Raw genomic sequence first — 21,331 nt, forward strand, 5'->3', positions numbered from 1 at the left:
ATGCGGTTTGGGTCAAAGGGTAAGTTATCGCCTCGTTTTGTGGGTCCTTTTATGATTACAGATCGGATTGGGGCAGTAGCTTATCGTCTGGCTCTACCAGATAATCTTCATAGGGTACATAATGTTTTTCATGTATCTATGCTGCGAAAATTTCTACGGGACGAAGATCGATATCAACACATTGATGTGGGTGAAATTAAGTTGCAACCCGATGCAACCTATTTGGAACAGCCTTACTGTATTCTCGATCGTATGAATCAGATACTGTGCACGAAGACTATTCCATTAGTACGTGTACAGTGGAGTCATCATAGTGAGACAGAGTCTACTTGGGAACGGGAAGATATTATCCGTGCCAAGTATCCAGAGCTTTTTAATACAGGTATGTAGTGAATTTCGAGGACGAAATTCCTTTATTAGGGGGGGAGAATGTAATACCCCGTAATTTTAAAGAGTTATTTAAATTAATTTTGCATTAGGTAAATTCTTTCATGTGTAGATTTATTCACCTTGTAATTATATATGTTAGATTAGTTAATTAATTTTATTTATTTGTGCATGTATTATTGATTTTATGTTCTATATAGTATAATGATTAGTTTTGAAATTTTTATTGGTTATGTTTTAGATTAATTATTATTATTTAATTAAAGTATTTAATTTGTATTGAATATTAATAATAATATAATAATAATATTTGTAATAATATTAATTGTAATAGTTTAATAATAATAATAATAATTATAATAATAATAATAGTATTAAATCAATGTAATGATGAAGAAATTAAATCTTAGGATAGGATTTACGTTAGGACATCTTGCTTGACTTGGCTTGCTTGCCTTAAAGCCTTATGGTTGGGAATGTGGATAATTAAATGCAAAAATAGATATTTGTAATATTTATATTATATAAATTGTATATAAATTAGCTAGCCTACCTTAGAAGGAAGGAAAGGGAGTTAGAAACAAATTATAAATTTTAGTAAGCCATTGTAAAAGTGTGGAAAGGAAGAAAAAGAAAGAAAGGAGCTTGGACCGATGTAGGAGAAATTTACCCGACTACGCGCAACCGGCGGATTTATTTTAAATCCAAAAAGGCAAGTTATTATCTACTTTTCCCCTTTGAATCCATAAATTATTCATTTAATTTATTTCGGGTTTTTAGAGACTAGAAACCATGTTAGGAATTTCAATAAATTATTTTTAGTTTATTAAAATAATGTGTTTTTAATTATTAAAGAGGTTAGATATTTATTTATTAGCCTATGTAATTAAAATATAGCTGAAAATAATTAAATAAGGCTTTAGGGATTTTTCTAGAATTTTTTAGATTTTTCCGGGGCTTTTCTGCAATTTCGGGCGAGCCTCCGGCAAGGTTTCCGGCCACCGGCAGTGAAGAAGATGACCGGAGTGATCCGGTGTGATGCGGCGCATTGTAGGTTAGTGCACGCGCGCATCCTGGGCCTTAGATGAAGCTGATTGATCCGGTGCATCGCGGTCCATGTTACCGCGGTACACCCGGATCATTGACCCTTGGATTAGGTGAGATGAGATGATAGATGATCTGGTGTGGCGCGCATGTAGGAAAGCTGATGCAGCCAACCAACCGGAGGACGCCACGTCAGCAGGAAGCCATCAACGTGCGCGTGGGAGTGCGTGCGCGCGCGTGGAACTCTCCAGACGCGCGTGGGAGCGCGTGCGCGCGCGTGGCTGATGCCAGACGCGCGTGGGAGAGTGGGGAAGGTTGGGCTGCGCGTGGGGAAGCCTAGGGCGGCGCGTGGGGGCACGTGAGGGGCCCTGTCAGCTGCTAGAAATTACCAGAATACCCCTAGGGCCTGTTTTGTAAATTCCAGAACCTTAAACTTGGATTTTTATGTACTATGTTGGTATTTACGGGTTTAACGGGCCACGAAATTATTATTTTAATACCCGTTAATTATTCTTATGGCCAATTAATCTTTTCTAAGCATCTATTGGCTCGTTTACGGTACGAATATTAATGTGATTTATTTAATGACATTGTTAAAGATAAATAGTGTTAATATCTTATTAAATGGTATCAAACATTACTGTTAAATTAAATAATACCATGTTTTAGTCATATAAATTATCCAATATATATTATGGGATATTTATACTATTAATCATATACCAACCATGATTATTATGCTGTGTGCATTTCAGGAAATAAATGGACTGTTTAATTATGTCACATTTATATTATATGGATGAGTTGCCATATAGAACCATGTGAGCTGGCTAATAAGTTTAGACTCATTTATACCTTATGCATTCGTTGCTATAGACAGATGTGTGGCTGTCGGGGTATGTGGTTTAATATTATTGACATGTGTTGCCTAATTGTTATGCTCAGTACCTCATTAGTACATTGAGATGTGTTACTACTGTGTAGTCTTTACAGTCTGTGTTGTCAGTATCGTGCACCATGTATAATAGCTGATTCCCGGGTAGGGAAAGGCGACACTTAACCACCTAGTGTGAGTCTAAGTGATCACCGTCTATTCTGGTTGAGGTCATGTTATACATTGGATAGTTCCCTTAGGATGTATACAGATATAGTACTCATCCGATTCTTAATGATTAATTTATTTGATTCTCTGATTTGGGTCATAGTAGAGAGGACTTGCTCGTGGGGTTGACCCACCATTGTTGTTATTTCAGGATACGGTCAGTACCCGTTCCAAGGTTGAGGTTAGCAGTGAGGGACCACCATCCGAAATCATCTACTCTTACGATCCAGTTCAGGGTAGAAGTTTTATGTATTACTTCAGTTTCAGTTTTTATTTACTTTTGACGTTGAACTCTCAGGGTTATATTTAGGGATCCTTGACATAGGATTTCCAAGTTGTAATGGAGTACTGTATAAAATAAAGGATGGATGGATGGATGTTGTATTATTTAGTGTTCCTTTCCTGTCTAAATTCTTTTATTATCATCATTTTGTATTCCATGCTTGTATATTGCCAATTGTTTTTGATATCCCTCGTTTTTCGTGTATAAGCCTGATCAACTTATGCGTGGAAAATGTGGGGTTGTTACAGTTGTCTTCCGCCACTTCTTTCCCGAGTCCTGAAAATTTTTAATGTAAGGGGTGAGCAAATTGTTTAGTAGGTGATGCCTAAAAGACACCTCTTGTGACCCCGTAAATCCAAACAAGGAATAGAAATAAGGAAGACGGAATCATGCCATACCAGGGAGAATATAACCATAACATTAACATCAACATCAACAATTTAAGTCATGAATGAACTAAGCCGTGCAATGGGATGCAATGTCATGCAATGTCGCTCCCCATTATCAAAACCTTTATCAAAACATTTCCCTAAAACCCTTTTCTTTCCATTTCAAATCACATTTCCCATTTTCTTGCCTAATGTCATGCATGAATGTAGCATGTCCTTCAATGCCATAACAATATATAATTTTCCTTAATTTTCATTCAATCACAACAATATCCATCTAGCATGCTTTAGGATTAAATCATATTATAATTTTACATAATTCTTATCATGGTTATAATGCATAACAACACGAGCATGTAGCACCTTGAATTTAACTAGCTCTTTCATACAATTCAGTTAAGCATGCATATGAACTCATATTTTCACATAATACACAACTATCACATCTAACACATAAAACCTTCATAACCATATATAATTTTATGAAATTAAAGCCTTGCTAGGTCAAATTTTAGAGAAATAATTTACCAAGTTCAAAGAAAGTATGTATTAGAAACCTCTACCTCAACCAATTGAAGAAAGCCCCGAATTCTAGCCCAAAAATCCCTATATATGAAATCCCCAATGGTGGCTAAAATGAGATTTACTCCGATCAAATCGTAGGCCTCGACGAGCTCTCCAACATTGCTTAAGGTAGTACCATCAAATTCCCAAATGTGAGGGAAAGACCAAGCCTTGAAAGCTTGATTGAAATGAAAAAGAAAAAGAAAAAGAAGAGGGAGAGAGAGTTGCCGGGAGTGACGGAGAGAATGAGACTGAAAGTGGCCTCTTGGCCACAAAATATTTAGTGGTGGGTCCTACCACTAAATAAAATTTAGCCTTTTAAATTTTTCCTCCACAAACTTATATACATGCACCAATTATAATACAACCACATAATTTAACTCCCAACATAAAATTATGCACAAAATAATTATACATGATATGCAATGGACCCAAAATAAAATTCCAGTACATAACAATTCCGGTAGCGGATCCCACCCAGAATCGTCCGACCCAAAAGGGAAAAATGCCGAAATGGCAACCCTTGCATTTTCAAGAGTCCTGAACTGAAAGAAATGTCCTAACCAAATCTCGACACACTCAGCACACCCCACGGTGTTCGGCATGTAAAATGAGAAAAAAAATTGCCCCCGAAAATTTCAGAAAATTCCAAAAAATGAAAAATGGTAAAAATTGAAAATATTACAATCTACCCTCCTTAAAAAGATTTCGTGTTCGAAATCTACCTTCTTTAAAAATGAGGCCCACAGTACACACCTTCTCGAGAAACACACCACAAAACCACAAGACCATAAACTCACCAACATTATTGCCTTTGACACCGGACGTCACCAGGCAATCAGAAACCACTGTCACTAAAACCAATGCTCACTACCCTATGAGAGCACTCATATCTCACAACATCCCAACACAAAACCAACTGGGCGTAAAGACACACCCTATGCCGAACAAAATTCTCTATCGCCGCATGCCAAGCACACGAGGCACAACCCCCAGCCAACCTTCGCGACTCCACCGAGTCCTGACCCCTGAGAACCATTAGGATCGTCATCCTTCTAACCAAGTCACTATGACACTCAACCATCTACTTCTACACTCAACCTAGGTTAAAACCAATCCGATACATAAAATCGCACTAATGCGGTCCACACGAGACATCTTACAAGAAAGCGGTTGGATCCCATACGAGCTACATCATAGCTGAACACCTACAACTATAATCGAGAGAACCATCCAACCTGTCAAACGTACCATCAGGTACCCGGGAAAATAACCCATTAGCATAGCTCAAGGATTAATTGATCCAACAACTGAAGCTCTTGGTACACATAGCCCCACACCAAGTACACCACCATCCATGGCAAGTCACTTGAACACATACAAAGAATACCATCTATCCCAAATGAGACTCACTCAAAAATGGGATCGTACAACCACACGTACATAACACACAACACCGTACTCCGACTGTCACCGAGCATACTAAAAGTAATGATCATTGACCTTTGACTCGACACTATGTTAAGAAAAGATTGACTCAAAGAAATGGTTGGCCAGGCCATTCCCATCGTCGATCCGACCTCAACACCAACATTATTCTTGTCTTCTGGTCTAATCCCCAAGTATACATATGTACCAATCTTTATGTCTACTCAAGACATACTGTCCATGGCACACGGTCTAACTATCCTTGATACATAAGTCGCATCATGACTGCTAGATACCACTACTAGCCCCAAGACCCTAAGGAAAGGTACACATCGGTAAACAAGTCACATCTCACCGTATCGATCATAACCTCTCGGAACGAATCCCACAAAACCAATGACTTCACCTCTTACCGTGGAGATAAGTTGAACGATCAAAATCAAACCTTTACTCGGAATCCCTAGTAGAAATGGGTACTCTAAAAAGTTCCTCCGCCCACTGACACGCACAACTCCTATGTGGAGATATGAAACTCACAAGCAATAAAGTCTTTGCCAGGACCAAAACAAGAAGAAGGAAGAACGAGTCCATCTCTCACAACGAAAATGAGCACATACCAATCGACACCTCGCTTATGAAATACTAAGAAAGAGGAACTATAAGGAGGCAAAACAACTTGATCTGTAACTCGGACACCTAACATCCATACTTAATAGAGAATAGTGTCCCTTCCAGAAATGCTAGAGGTTAGACAATGAGTCCTAGGACATCGCATCCCATCCTGCCCAAAGGAGAACCTTACAAGCGAACAACCACACCCATAGAAACAACTACATAGCGCCAACAACCACACCCATAACCTTTAAAGTAACATGGTTAAAGATTCTTTGTCATCAATCAATTAATAAAACCAACACATAAGGGCTCGACTGCTCATAAAATACACATCACTATCCAATAAAACTGTCTGGAATACACATGTAGTCATACAAATACATCATTACTTTAATACATAATGATTACAACCGGTACAACATTACAACATGAAACCATTACAGAACATCTTGATCTATATCCTGCCCAAGGGCTCACACACTAACTATTATCAGTATCACCCCAATCCGGGACCACATTGCAGGACATGTCCACCATCCTGGCATAAATAAACCAAATACTACACAAAACTCATGGGTAGCCCCCGTTACAACAAGAACGATAGTGTATAGGCATCTCCTGTCACACCCAATCTCACAGGTATCCCCTGTTACAAAACTCACAAGTATCCCCCGTTACACAATCACTGGTATCCCCTGTTACACAATCGTAGGTAGACCCCTGTTACAAAACTCACAGGTATCCCCCGTTACGACATAACACACATGACTCACTGGTAGCAACATGACAAGACTCATAGACAACAACACTGCACGACTCACAGACAATAACACGACATGACTCACATACAACAATACGACATGACTCACAGGTGTCCCCCGCTATAACCAATACGACTCATAAGTGTCCCATGTTACAACACAACACGACTCATAGGTGTCCCCCGTTACAACCGATACGACTCATATGTATCCCTTGTTACAACACGACACGACTCACAGGTATCCCTCGTTATGACACAGTCATAGGTAACCCCTCGTTACAAAACTTACAGGTAGCCCCCGTTACATCCAGCACAACAGTGCACAGGCATCCGTCCAATCTCATAAGTATCCCCCCGTTACAACAAGAATCGATTATAGTAATGCCTCATCTCCTCTGTGGACAGTCCCTCTTTATATGGTCTAACTGATCACACCAAAAATAAACTTTGAAACTAGGTTGATCAAGATGACACTCCGCCTTGCTGTGTCCTGGCTGTCTACAATCATAACATACCACACTCGCCCTAGAAGACCCTAAAGAAGCACCAACAATAGGAGTAGTACCTGCCATTCGCTGCTCCTGAGATAACACTGAAGCACGCCCGTGCCTTTTCTTGTCTTGGTTCCCAGAAAAAGTACCCATACTCGTACCTCGTTCCTGAGGACCAACAATACCACACCTTACTTGCCAGTCCTTGGCTTCTGCCTCTGCCATTAGTGCTCTTGTAATCGCCTCCGAATATCTCTTTAATCCCAAAAGTGTCACCCCTGGCCTAATAAAACGATTTAGGCCGTACACAAAACGCCATGTCTTTTCTTCTTCGTTCCCTAGCACATCCATAGCGAAACATGAAAAGGAAGTGAACTTGTTCTCATACTCTGTCACTGGCATGTCACCTTGTTCAAGTCCGTCAAACTGCGTCCTCAATTCTCGCCTCTTAGTCTGCAAAAAATACTTATTAAAGAAGAGACTCTTGAATGCATCCCAACTTATACTGTCAATATCATGTGCACTAGTCATGGTCTTCCACCATATTGCCGCGTCGCTAACAAATATATACGTGGCTAAGGTGATCTTTAACCGATCATCGGGTACAACTATTGCCTTGAAATGTTTCTCAACTTCATCAAGCCAAACATCTACAACTAACGGATCTGGACCTCCCTCAAATGTTACTTTCATAAGTTTGTCAAACTGAATAAGGTACCGAAGATTCCGCTCTATCTCCGTCTTCTGTGGCTGAATAGCCGGTTGTGGTGCCACTTGAGGAGCTGTGGTTCTCGCTAAATTCTGAAAGGCTAAGGCTATAGCCCTTGCTAATAAGATATCGTCCACCGGTATTGGTGGATTATCATTCACCTCCCTATCTCGGCCCTGTCCCTTTAAAACCCTAACTGGTTGGGATGGCCTTTCACCTGCTCGCTGTCCAACTTCATTCGGATCCATTTCTCTACGTCGCCCTAAAGCGCAGTTTATACAAAAGCAACTATAAGATCAAAACAAGAATACATGAAATAGCTTAATCCACGAGCTATAGTGCTCACATTATCCGTTCATTAAGAACTAAACATTTATAAATGTAGGAATGATTAAGCCCATCACATACGTGGATCAGAACCCTTCGTAACTCAACACACAACATTGCCCCAAAACCTCAAACTCGTCAACACGAAACAAACTAGTCACACAAACATCCACTCCCTAGTGGATGAACAACCACAACAAAAACCTAAACGTACAACTACTTCCTAAAACAGGATCATAACTATCGTGCTCAAATGAAAGTTGTCATATCCTATAATATATGCTTTCATAAATATTAAACACTTAACCATTAAGCACATAATCAATTAAACATGTTTTCATTAATAGTAAACAATTAACAATTAACCACGAAACAAATCAAGCATGCTTTAAACAAATTTAATCATATAAGTAGTTGCACATAAACATTTAATATCAAACTGTTGATCATGCTTTTTCACTCGACAATCAATAAACTCAACGAGCAATAAACACATAAACATATATTAAACAAAGTAACATCTAAGCACATAAGCACATAGCTATAAGTCATGCTTTTGAACCAAAAAGTAATAACCACATAAGTACGTAATGCCATCAAACCCAATTCTAGCTCTTTTAGGTCAACCCTACCCGTCGTCCTTAGGTTTTCGAACCTAAGTCTCTGATACCAAATTTGTAACAACCCGAATCCATGGGTCCGAACAGTTAATCGGGTCCTTACTCGAATCCGAGGTCACCTAAGTCAATTCTATTATATCTAGTGTCAATACATCTTTATTGCATCACAGATATACTTCATTCAGGCTCTAAGTAACTTCCCAAGACTCAGGGTGAACTATACCAGAAAATGGAACATATGCAACAACAGTTCGGTAGACCGAAGTGGGGCTTCGGTCGGTCGAAGTGAACCCTCCTGTACCGGTCGACCATAGTACCCATTTCGGTCGGCCGGTTGTGGACCCAACAGTAGCTAAAGTTACTGGAAGAATCGGTCGACCGAAGTGCCCATTTCGGTCAGCTGAAATGGCTCGGCGAGACCGGTTCCTGCTACTGGACATACTGAAAATGAGGAAATGCAACGCCTTTATGAAAACTTTGCAATCTGCTCTAAACATGTTTTAAAACACTGCCAAATGATATACTACATTTCCTTCATTCAAAATGCAAGTTTAACATACCATTTACATAGTCCCAAAATCATTTACATGAGTTATACATTGATTACACCCAGGTTACTATCCATGGAACAAAATACAAGCTCTACAACTCATGAGACGTAATACAAAAGATTACAAAATTTATAAACTTCCATCCCCCATCAACCTTGTGGTGGGTTATCCTTCACCACTTCTTCTCCGAGTCTTGAAAAATGTTAATATAAGAGGTGAACAAATTGCTCAGTAGGTGGTACCTAAGACATACCTCTTGTGACCCCATGAATCCAAATAAGGAATAGAAATAAGGAAAACGGAATCATACCATACCGAGGAGAATATAACCACAATATCAACATTAACAATTCAAGTCATGAATGAACTAAGCCGTGCAATGGGATGCAATGTCATGCAATGTCGCTCCCCATTTCAAAACATTTCCCCAAAACCCTTTTCTTTCTATTTCAAATCACATTTCCCATTTTCTTACCCAATGTCATGCATGAATGTAGCATGTCGTTCAATGCCATAACAATTTATGATTTTCCATAATTTTCATTCAATCACAACAATATCCATCTAGTATGCTTTAGGAATAAATCATACTATAATTTTACATAATTCTTATTATGGTTATAACACATAATAACACAAGCATGTAGCACCTTGAATTTAACTAGCTCTTTCATATAATTCAGTTGAGCATGCATATGAACTCATATTTTCACATAATACACAACTATCACGTCTAACACATAAAACCTTCATAACTATGTATAATTTTAATTTTATGAAATTAAAGCCTTGCTAGGTCAAATTATAGAGAAATAATTCACTAAGTTCAAAGAAAGTATGCATTAGAAACCCCTACCTCAACCTATTGAAGAAAGCCCCAAATTCTAGCCCAAAAATCCCTAAATTTGAAATCTCCAATGGTGGCTAAAATGAGATTTGCTCTGATCAAATTGTAAGCCTCGACAAGCTCTCCAACATTACCTAAGGTAGTACCATCAATTCCTAAAGGTGAGGGAAAGATAAAGCCTTGAAAGCTTGATTGAAATGAAAAAGAAAAAGAAGAGGGAGAGAGAGCTGCAGGGAGTGAGGGAGAGAATGAGACTAAAAATGGTCTCTTGGCCACAAAATATTTAGTGGTGTGTCCCAACACTAAATAAAATCTAACCTTTTAAATTTTTCTTCCAAATGCACCAATAATAATACAACCACACAATTTAACTCCCAACATAAAATTATGCACAAAATAATTATACATGATATGCAATGGATCCAAAATAAAATTCCCGTACATAACAATTCTAGTAACAGATCCCACCTTGGACCATTCGGTTCAAAAATATAAAAAAAAATGCCGAAATGACAACCTTTACATTTTCAAGAGTCCTGAATTCAAATAAATGCCCCAATCAACTCTTGGACAAACCCGACACACCCCACGGTGTCCGGCACGCAAAACGAAAAAAGACGAAATTGCTCCCCAAGATTTCAGAAAATTCTAAAAAACAAAAAATGATAAAAATTGAAAACATTACAATTAACTACTTTGATTAACTAAGAGAAAGATTAATTATTTTTTTTTCAATTAAACACTTACACTCATTTTTCATGAGTGTACAAACTACAAAATAATCTATCATTTAATAATAAATAAAGAAAATAAAAAATCAGTCAAAGAGTCAATTATGTCACCGTATCTTTCACTCCAAAGAAAATATAATTAACATCCCCACGACTTGCTCTGATTGATCGGGTCAGTCTTATGGTCTTCTCCCCTCTCTCTCTCTCTCTTACCTTAAAGTCACTGAAATCTTAGCCAACACCTCCAATGATATTAGTTTTTGAGAGAGAGAAGAGAGAAAGAATGTTCCGGTCGTTTCTCAGACAATTGGACCGATGCCCCGGCCGACGAGGTAGCGGAGACGAGCTTCTCTGGCACATGGACTTGAAGCCTCACCCCTCCGGCGACCTCTCCATGGCCGTTGTTCAAGCTAATTCTTTTCTCGAAGACCAAAGTCAAGTCTTCACTTCTCCCTCAGCCACCTTCATCGGCGTCTTCGACGGCCACGGCGGCCCCGACACCTCCAAATTCCTCTCCCACCACCTCTTCCCTCACCTCAACAGTACTCTCTACACTTCCTCACATCTTTTCATCAATATATATATATATACACACACACATCTGAGGTCTGATTTTGGCACAACTAAGGTTACTCCACTGTAATGGGAGGGGAGGTGAGAGTTGTTTCACGATCTCTTCTCATGTGGAGGTAGAGTTATTTAACAGTATCTCTCCCACCTGTGGACAGTGGAGGTATTCATAAGATTGCATACATCTAACTCTTTCTATAATAGTCGGCCTTTTATATATACACACCTATATACACAAATATATATATAATTTTTCTTATGGCATATGATTTTGTTATTTGTAGAGCTTGTTTCTGACAGAGGAGGGTTGTCAGAGGATGTGATTAAGAAGGCATTTGATGATACAGAGCAAGAATTCTTGCACTTGGTGAAGCGGTCGTGGCCGGCTAAGCCAGGGATTGCTTCAGCAGGTTCTTGTTGTCTGGTCGGAGCGATTGCGAAGAATAAGCTGTACGTGGCCAATCTGGGCGACTCTCGGGCGGTTCTAGGCCGGAGAGTCTCCGGTGGGACGAAAAGTGATGCGGTGGTGGCGGAGCGGTTGTCCACGGATCATAATGTGGCGGTGGAAGAGGTGAGGAAGGAGGTGGAAGCTCTTCATCCTGATGATTCACATATTGTTGTCAACCATCACGGTGTTTGGCGAATCAAGGGTATAATTCAGGTAAACAGAGTTCATGAATTTATTTCTTTCTTTATCTTTTTGTGAAAGTTGAAGCAAACGCAAAGACCAACACACCCACAATTGGTGGAGGAGCCAAGAATTTAGTTCAAGGGTTATTTAATTTTTTGTTTTTTCCCAACTAACATGACAATGTTCATTGGTGATTTGCTCAATTGAATAATATAATATGTTGCTACAATATTGGTAATTAGTTGAGATTCTTACCTAATTGTGGAATTTAAAACCACAAGTCAATTAGTTGTGATGATTTTTTTATTTATCTATTGGAGGTACAATATAATATGTAAAGTTCAATTTGTTAATTGGGGATGAAGATTGGAAATTATAGAAAAGTTCAATTCAATTTAGACAGAGGTTATGACATTTTTTGCTGTTTGATACAGATACATATTGCCTTGTAGGATATATTTCCAACACCCTGTCTTGAAAATTTGTTTGATTACTTCACTATGATGCCTAGAATGGATTGGTGAAAAGCTCTGTTCTGAATTTCGAAATGCAACACATTTTATATGTCTTTGTAGAAAAACTTTAATAGTTTCTCTTCTTTTGGGGGGTTTGAGGTCATCTTATGTTGCATATTTGACAAAAATGCAAGGTACTAAATTGCAATAAGGAAATTTCATCATATGGGATTGTTGTATTCATTGAGGATCAAATTGTGTGGCTTAGGGGTTCTCATGTCATCGTCACTTTAAACGAATTCCTGTAGTATTGCATCGTGTTCTATAATTTATGGCCATGAAAGTATATGCTCATGCTTTCCATCTATAAATTGGTTTACCGGGATTGAGGCCTGGTTTAAACACTTGCTTTTTCTTCTGAAATAATGTTTGTCTTTCAGCCTTTGCTTTGACATTGTCAATCTGCTACATTGATTGATCTATGTTTAACTCTTAGTTGTTCTATTTAACATAAAATGGAGAAGTAAAATACTACTCTGGCTCTGTTTTAAGTCTTTTATTATACCTGTTTTACGGAATTTCTTCAACCTATTATGTTAATTGATGGGAAGCAGAGGTCAGCTGTGTGGATAAATATGTTTGATGTTGTTTTTTGTAAAAGTGTTTTAAAGGAAAACGTGAAATAAATATGTTTGATATGTTTTCTACGGATTCATCTTTTATTTACTCATTATGCTCTGTCTTTTCGCCTTTCCTATTAGTCCTATGCATGTTTTATCTATAGATGACCTTGTCATATTTCTTCAAACTGAAAGCTTCATTTCTTCGCCCACAATGTTATGCAACTTGGTTGATTAACTGGGATGTATATGGAGACCTCAATGGTTCAATACTGTAACAGTTAGTCCAACAATTTTCCTTCACTTCTCGACTTAGCCATTCATGTGATTTTCAAGGCTTGAAATTGTGTCAGTTATGGTATTATCATGATCTTTCTTTTTTACTTACACATACATGCCTTTATTGAGGCTCGAATCCCTGACCTCCCTATGGAAAGTAGGGGTTTGGTACCGTTAGGCCACTGGCCTATTATGATGTTAATCTGCGTGCTTCTTTTTCAAGTCATTCAACTCATATTTGTTCATGTTGTGCTTAGTTGAACATGAGTAACTTATTCAACTTCACACTCCTATTCATGGATCGATATATATGTAATATCATTCTTAATGACAACATTAGAAGTGTGGTAACATGAGTACGTTCTTCAAGCTTTTTCTCTGACTTTTGAATTACATATTTATACCTTAAACCTTGTGTGGTATTCATTTGTAAAACATTACTCTTTTTCTAGGTGTCGAGATCTATTGGGGACATATATCTGAAGAAACCAGAGTTCACTAGAGATTCTTATCTCCACACATTCGGATTTCCCATTCCACTTAAACGGCCTGTAATGACAGCAGAACCCTCAATCCAGGTTCGAGAGCTAAAACATGAAGACTTGTTCTTGATATTTGCGTCGGATGGCCTTTGGGAGCAACTCAGTGATGAAGCAGTAGTCCAGATTGTTTTCAAAAGCCCAAGAACTGTAAGTGCAATGCAATGCCTTGGGATTGTGTTTTACTAATCATAATTAGATTTTAGATTCTGTAATTAGTACTTACAATTTTTGGAAGTCCAACTTTAATTTGCCAACTTTCCTTGATTATGAACTATGTGGTAAGGTGTTGGCAGTCTCGCTGGTCAATGTGTCAAGCTTGAGCCTCTTTCTAACCTCTTTTTTCATTGCTTTTTATAGTTCCTAATTTCGACTGCTCCTCAGTTTAGCTGAAAATCGCACTGGTTTTGTTCACATTGTGCCTAACAAGATGCTATTTCTTGGCATTTTCCGTTGCAGGGAATAGCAAAACGATTGGTGAGTGCTGCCCTTCACGAGGCAGCAAAAAAGAAAGAAATGAAATATGATGAGATTAAAAAGATGGAAAGGGGAACGAGGCGTCATTACCACGATGATATCACAGTGGTGGTTATATATCTTGATCACCATCAAGGTGTATCAAGTGGTGGTAAATTCAGGAAGCATAGCACTGTTGATTGCATTAGTGCACCAGTCAACATCTTCCCCCTCAATGCAGATGAAGTTGAGGAACCAGGCCACAGGAATTCCTGAATGAACAAGTACAATTAAATTCAGAATTATACATAACAGAATCGTAGGTTCTTAAAGACATGGTTTATTTGGTGTGAATGTTCAGTTTAAGTTGATATTTCAAATGAGATGGATTATACATGGTATTGGCACAACTGTACAAAATTTGTGGTAGCATTTTGCACTTTTTATCATTGATAAGGAATTGGCAATATGGAGTCTTAGCAGTGTAGCTGATTTTCATAATATATACATATTTGGCTATAGGTAAATACACTCACACAAATGCTTTCACAACCCCAACTTTACATGTGATATAGACCCTCGACTATATATATATATATATACACACACATTTCATGTGTTAAAAATTTCTTCAGCAAAATTCAAGTAAATTGTGTATGTATGTGAAATACTTAAGGTATCAACAGAGCAAACCAGCAAGCCCAATTTAAAACATGAGTCCGTTGACTCTTCCCGCTATAACAACCATAATTAATGAACAATTTGGATAGGCTAAACATGTTATAGTTTATTCCAATATCTCAACCACATTCTCAAATAAATGAATAGTTATTAAATACATAATGTTAATGTTGATAGTAAAAGTATGTTATTTGCATATACAAAAACTATGACAATTACCATCACTTAAAAAAGTATAATTAGTAACAACACAGACTTGCAACATAATCACAGAAAAATTCACGGTAATAGTAAATTTTTTATTCATGCCTTATTTTTCGGTCGATAAATTACTCATTCACAATAGACATTCGATATTTTATTTAATCATGCCTTGCGGATATGCAAATAATAACAATAATAATAATATATAACGATTATGATAAAATAAAAAAATGAATTTTTAATTAATTTTCATAATTATTTGTTCAACTTTAAAAACAAAAAATAGTATTTGTTGAATTCTTTTTTTCTTTTTCTTCAAAATTACACACAAATTGTCTATATATTTCAAATACGTACAACATCTATGGCTATGAAGCAAAACATTTTGTTTTTTCACCACTATAAAACAAAATATGAAGAACAAGATCAAATTAAGAGCAACAAACTCAAATAAATGAGAAAAATAAAAATTTGTGATCTTTTTCTACTATTTATTCGTCATTTGTCCACTCTGTGTTGCTCGAAGAAAAAATTTATCGGTAGTGTTCAGTTTTCTCCCATATCTCATCAATATTATCTAACCTCACCCAAATAAACATCATAAAATATTAGTATTTTCATGTTGTCAAATTAAACCCCAGGAGTTTGGTCCAGCGGTAAAGAGAGGGCCCTGGTCTTAACATGTCCAGGGTTCGACTCCCCAACACCCCATTATAATCCCTTATTTAACGGTGCTGTCGTTGTGAGTTCGGTTGTGTGATGACCCGAACCCGGGGGTTCGAACTGTCAACTGGGTCCTTACTCGAACCCGAGGTCATCTACGTCAAACCTAACATTTCAAGTGTCAAAACATGCTCATTAGGATCAAAATTAAACTTTTCCAAGGTTCAAAGTATTTCCCCGGAATCAAGAGTAGATTACAAAGGAAGAAGGAACAAGGAAGACCCAGCAGGCATACTTCGGTCGACCGAAGTGTAGCTTCGGTCGGCCGAAGCAGGCCTCCAAGAACCGGTCGACCGACACACTGCTTCGGTCGACTGAAGCTAAGATACCGAGAGCATTAAAAAGGTTTCGATCGACTGAACCCTATTTCGGTCGACCGAAATGGAGATCCCGAGAGTCCACAAAGGGGTTCGGTCGACCGATGCACTATTTCGGTCCATCGATGCGCCATTTCGGTCGACCGAAATGGCTTCTTCGAGCCCTGCATCCTGAAAACTGAAGTGCTGCTTTATCGAGATGAGAGGGGAACTAAAATGGGGACTTCAAAATGGTTTAATCTCGAGTTCAAACTTCAATCAAGAGTCACACTACGATCACAAACGAAAGCACTAACCCGTGATCACATTTAAACTTCATTTAGAGTCAATTACATAAATTTTAAAACATAGACTTTACATCAAAGTTAATATACATCAAAATGAGTTCAACTTCCGGTTACATTCCCATTAACATCTAAAGTGAACCTAATACGTTTTACATCATATGTTTTACAAAATAAGTTCAAGTTCTACAAAATACATCCAATACGTCTTTTAAGTCCTCTCAAGCCTGTGGTGGATTGTCATCCGCCAACTCTTTGCCATACCTTGAAAAATGTTAAATATATATATGGGGTGAGCAAATTGCTCAATAGGTGGTTCCTAAGATATATTTCTTGTGTCCCCGTGTACCTAAACAAGGAATAGAACAATAAGAGTCGGGGTCATGCTAAGTCGGGATAGCACACATTATATCCAAGCTTAACATTAACAATTTAATGCAATGGAATGCAATGCATGTCAATGTCGATCCCCATTTTCAAAACCATTTGGCCGGTAGGTTGCCGCACCACCGTCAAGCTTGAGAGTGTGTAGATTTTAAGGCGAGGGCCAAGAGTTTTACATTTATAGAAGCCATTACTACCTTCACTAAAAATATAGCTAAGGTGAGTAGGGATCATCCTAAGGGATTGTGAAGATTGAACAATGTCATGGAATCGCTATTAGGGCTAGTAGGTCGAGTGATCAAACAATTGGTTGGTAGAGCAACTAAATTAAACTAAGTGATAACAAAAGAATGCAATTAAGAGTAAGTAAAAGAGAGAGATCTTGGGGTTTAGAGATTACCACCAAGCAATGCATTTCTATACCATTGACAAGTGACTAATGAGGGCAATTGGTGTGTTGCAATATTGGTGTGTGTGTGTGTGTTTAGTTGATTCAACAAGCAAGGATGACTAGTTAAGCATGTATTGTCTAAACATCATGTGAAAGGCATAATATATCTAAGCAATGAAGCATATATTGTCTAAACAACATGTGAAAGGCACAATAGATCAAAACAAGTCATTAATCCTTTCATTAAACTCATAATCCAAATACAACACAAGGTTAGAGACATATGCTTCTTGCATTCAAAAGATTGGATCATCAAACAACAAGCATAGATTGTCTTCCCATTTAACACTACACTACAACTACACTACATCTACACTACTAACATGAAAATAAATTAGGGGAGAGGCACAATCCATCAAGGAATAAGTATGAACCATCAAGAGAATCACAAAAGCATTATTTTGAGCACTATGTCTTGACAATCTCCAAATCTATAGCATCAATACACATAGACATGCATCAATAACATAAAATCTAGAGATCAATAACACAAAATCTAGAGACAAACACATGAACATCTATTCTAGCATACATAGACATATGGATAGAATGAAATGATCAATTGGAAGCATTAAAACACATAAATCATTGAATAAACAAGATCTATATATATCAAAGTGTCAAAACATTAATTACAATACTAATCCCTCAATAATACACAAGATTAAGATATAGAAAACATGCTTGGGGCTAACTCTAGCCCCAAGAGAATGTCTAGCCACTCATGGTGATGTTGCTCTAACCCTCAAGGGCTAACTCCATGGTTAAAATCTGCTCCTTGTTGATGAAGAACCTCCAATGGTGTCTCTAGCCTCATCCTCTATATTTCCTCTCCAAGAGATAATATGAAAAATGATATTGGCTCCCCTTGTAAAAAGCAATCCTTATCCTTATATAGGTAGGTTAAAAGACACCCAAAATGAGCTGGGTTGTGCACACAATATTCCCTCATGATTGGATAAATGACAACTTTCAATGAGATGGAAATTTAACTTTTTCGCACTAGAGGAAGTTCGATCGATCGAACCTTGGATTTGGATCGATCGAACTGGCTAAGATCCATCGAACTTAGGCTAGATCGATCCAACTGGTTGAGCTTTTTGGGAAAAGACAAATCCGAGATATTTTGGGAGATATTTCTGGAAAAAGGACAAAAGTGGATAGTGTGTGGTATAGCTGTGGATATGATCAATCATTTGAATAAGGACAAAAGTGTTCGATCGATCGAAGGGTGGTGTTGGATCGATCGAACTTTTGGACTTTATGCTTTTGGGCCAAGGCCTGGATCTATCTTGAATTGCTAAGATCGATCATTGTTCGATCGATCGAACCTTGAACTTGGATCGATCGAACTTTTCTACTTCCTACATTTGGCTTCATTTGCCTCCTTCTTTCTCCACTTTGCTCCTTTCTTTGTTTAATCCTAGAGTTGCTTCCTTTTTGCTCTTCTTTGGCTGAGTTAGCTTATTTTCTGGATAAGTGCCTGAAAATGGAAATAATACGAAATCAATCTAAAAAGGTAAAATAAGATGGATAAAGGTACTAGAATGCCTAAGCTTAAGGGGTTTAAATACCCACTTCTCAGCGCTCATCACACCCCCAAACTTAAATATTGCTAGTCCCTAGCAATGAACTAGAAAGTAAAGGAATGAAATGAATAACTATACAAGTATTAACTAGAAAGCCATAAATGACAACGCCACTTTCGTAGGGAACATGATTGCACTTAGAATATGCAACAAGCCTTTTAAACCCCTAAGTTACCCCTAGTGGACGAGTGGAGTCTCGTGAGGGTTTCCAGAAATGGTACCCACAAACATTAAGCTCATTCTTTCAAAAGAGACACCAATATTGCAAACAACATTGGGAGAAAACTACCTCAAGTATACAATTTTTCAAACATTTCTAAGTAATCTCCCAAAATCTCAACATCGAGCAAACAAATATGGTCTTCCACAGATTAAGTAAATGATCATGCAAATCAAAACAACTCTAGAATTCTTTTGAGTGGACCGGTATCAAATATGTTGCTATCTTAGCCAACTAAAGAATTAATCACATCCTTACCTCAAACTAGCACACAAATCTAGTACCGATTATCAAGACAAAAAGTGAACCTTTTATTAAAGCTTTATTGTTCTAGGTGCGCTTACACTCGAATTTTTTTTTTTTTTTTTTTTTTTTGAGGGATCAAAGATGGAAGCATGGTGCAATGTGTTGATCTATTAAGCTTTCTAGCGATTCATGAGGTCGAGCGTTAGGTTAATGACTCCCAAACCAGACGGCTTTAGGGCATTAGGTGTTTAAACACCCCTACGGACTTACAAGCTCAAATCAACTAGGCTGCAAATCAAGACAACCTCCATCTAATCATTTCCCACTTCTCACCTTTTGGGAGAAATCCTCACTTTTTTTATTTGTTTTTGCAACTTTTTCTTTTTCTTTTTTTTTCAATTCAATTATTAACCTAGAGTTTGGGCCTTCCACCTTTCGGCGCAAGAAGTTCAATGCTTGATGAGGCTAGAATCCCGACTACTTAGTGAAAAAGGGTTGTTATCCATCTTTATCAAGAATGAAAGCTTTCAATGCACTACTAGCTGAATTGGGATATAACCAATTCAATAGTCAACATAGCATGTACCCCACAAATGAATGATAGTGTGCGCCTGTGCTAGTGTAGAATCCTAGAGTGAATCTCAAAATAATCACAAAATCAAAATGATGTGGACCATAAAGGCAAGTAAGATATCAATCTTTCGAAAAATTTACTCCTAAATGGCATCCATAAGGCATACAAGGAGTATTGGACTCTCAAGTCAAGTAATTTTTAAATTTTAAGCAATATAGTCCTCAAAAGATCAAAATCATAGCTAGATATGGACCAATCATAGAAATATCCCTCAAATACACAAGTCATGCTCAAAATTTTAAATTTAAAACTAACACTGTAAAGCACCATTCCCCCTAAACTTAAATGGCACAATGTTTTCAATGTGCAAAGAGAACAAGGGAAAGAGTATACCAGTGCAACTAAGGTATAGAATGATCGGGACTGAAGTATCTGAAGTGGGTGGCATGACCCCCCCAAACTTAGGATGAACTGTGGTCCTGAAAATTGGCACTTGGATAAACTCATTAGATAACAAAATGGGATAATCAGTGCACAGTGGACATGCAAGTGTAAATGGGATAAACAGATAAATAGATGAGAGAGGTATAAGGGTGGTCCTAAAAATTGGGTAGCACTCTCTCACTGAAGTCACTGTGATGCACCTGATGGAGTCAAATATACAGATATGAGAATATAATCATATGACATCCATAGCAAAAACAGATATATAAAATAGATAAAATGCAGGTACAACAAAAATATCAAAGCCAACAGACCGGCTGTAAAAATAATAGTACTGTACAGTGACAAAAATAAAGTATCAATAGGAGAGAGGGATCATGAGATAGAAGGAACTAAGAACTCAGGAGGATGAGGTAGGACAGGCAGGTCGGGCTCCACGGATATCTCTGGATAGATCTCGGAACATGGTCGTGACATCCGTGCGGAAGGCAGCAAAATTAGCTTTGTGGGTTGTGAGATCAGCTCGGATGGCAACAACAACATCCTCAAGAGTCTGCAGGCATACTCTAAAGCCGGGGGTCAAATATAAAGCCTCAGGTATAGATGAATCAGAAGAAAGCTCCTAAGTCTGCTCCTACTCTAACTCCACTGCAGCCACTACTGCGTGGTCCTGCAGGCGAGTAATGATGGATCGGTAGCTCTTGTCCCAGTCCTTCTTTAGGAAGTGACAGAAACCTCTCTCGGGGTGCTCCCGAGGATGGATGGGGTAATGCTGATCTATCAAAATCTGGGTGATGAGGTGGCTGAAAGGAA

At 38.0% G+C, this 21,331-nt stretch overlaps 2 protein-coding genes across 2 annotated transcripts; one reads left to right on the forward strand and one right to left on the reverse strand.

Annotated features, from left to right (window-relative positions):
- Positions 1-6,961: 6,961 nt before the first annotated feature.
- LOC132272640 (uncharacterized) lies at positions 6,962-8,023 on the reverse strand. The gene has a single exon (XM_059773743.1). It carries the CDS (start codon positions 8,021-8,023, stop codon positions 6,962-6,964), a length of 1,062 nt encoding a protein of 353 aa, XP_059629726.1.
- A 2,978-nt stretch (positions 8,024-11,001) lies between these two features.
- LOC132273994 (probable protein phosphatase 2C 63) lies at positions 11,002-14,797 on the forward strand. The gene is made up of 4 exons (XM_059775128.1): positions 11,002-11,393; positions 11,706-12,082; positions 13,859-14,095; positions 14,405-14,797. The coding sequence occupies exons 1-4, from the start codon at positions 11,099-11,101 to the stop codon at positions 14,675-14,677; spliced, it is 1,182 nt and encodes a 393-aa protein (XP_059631111.1). The 5' UTR covers positions 11,002-11,098; the 3' UTR covers positions 14,678-14,797.
- The last annotated feature ends 6,534 nt before the right edge of the window (positions 14,798-21,331 follow it).

The sequence above is a fragment of the Cornus florida genome, unplaced genomic scaffold (assembly GCF_030987335.1).
Source record: "Cornus florida cultivar Cherokee Brave unplaced genomic scaffold, ASM3098733v1 CherokeeBrave_3.0.0_Hap2_Chr09, whole genome shotgun sequence".
Classification (NCBI taxonomy): domain Eukaryota; kingdom Viridiplantae; phylum Streptophyta; class Magnoliopsida; order Cornales; family Cornaceae; genus Cornus; species Cornus florida.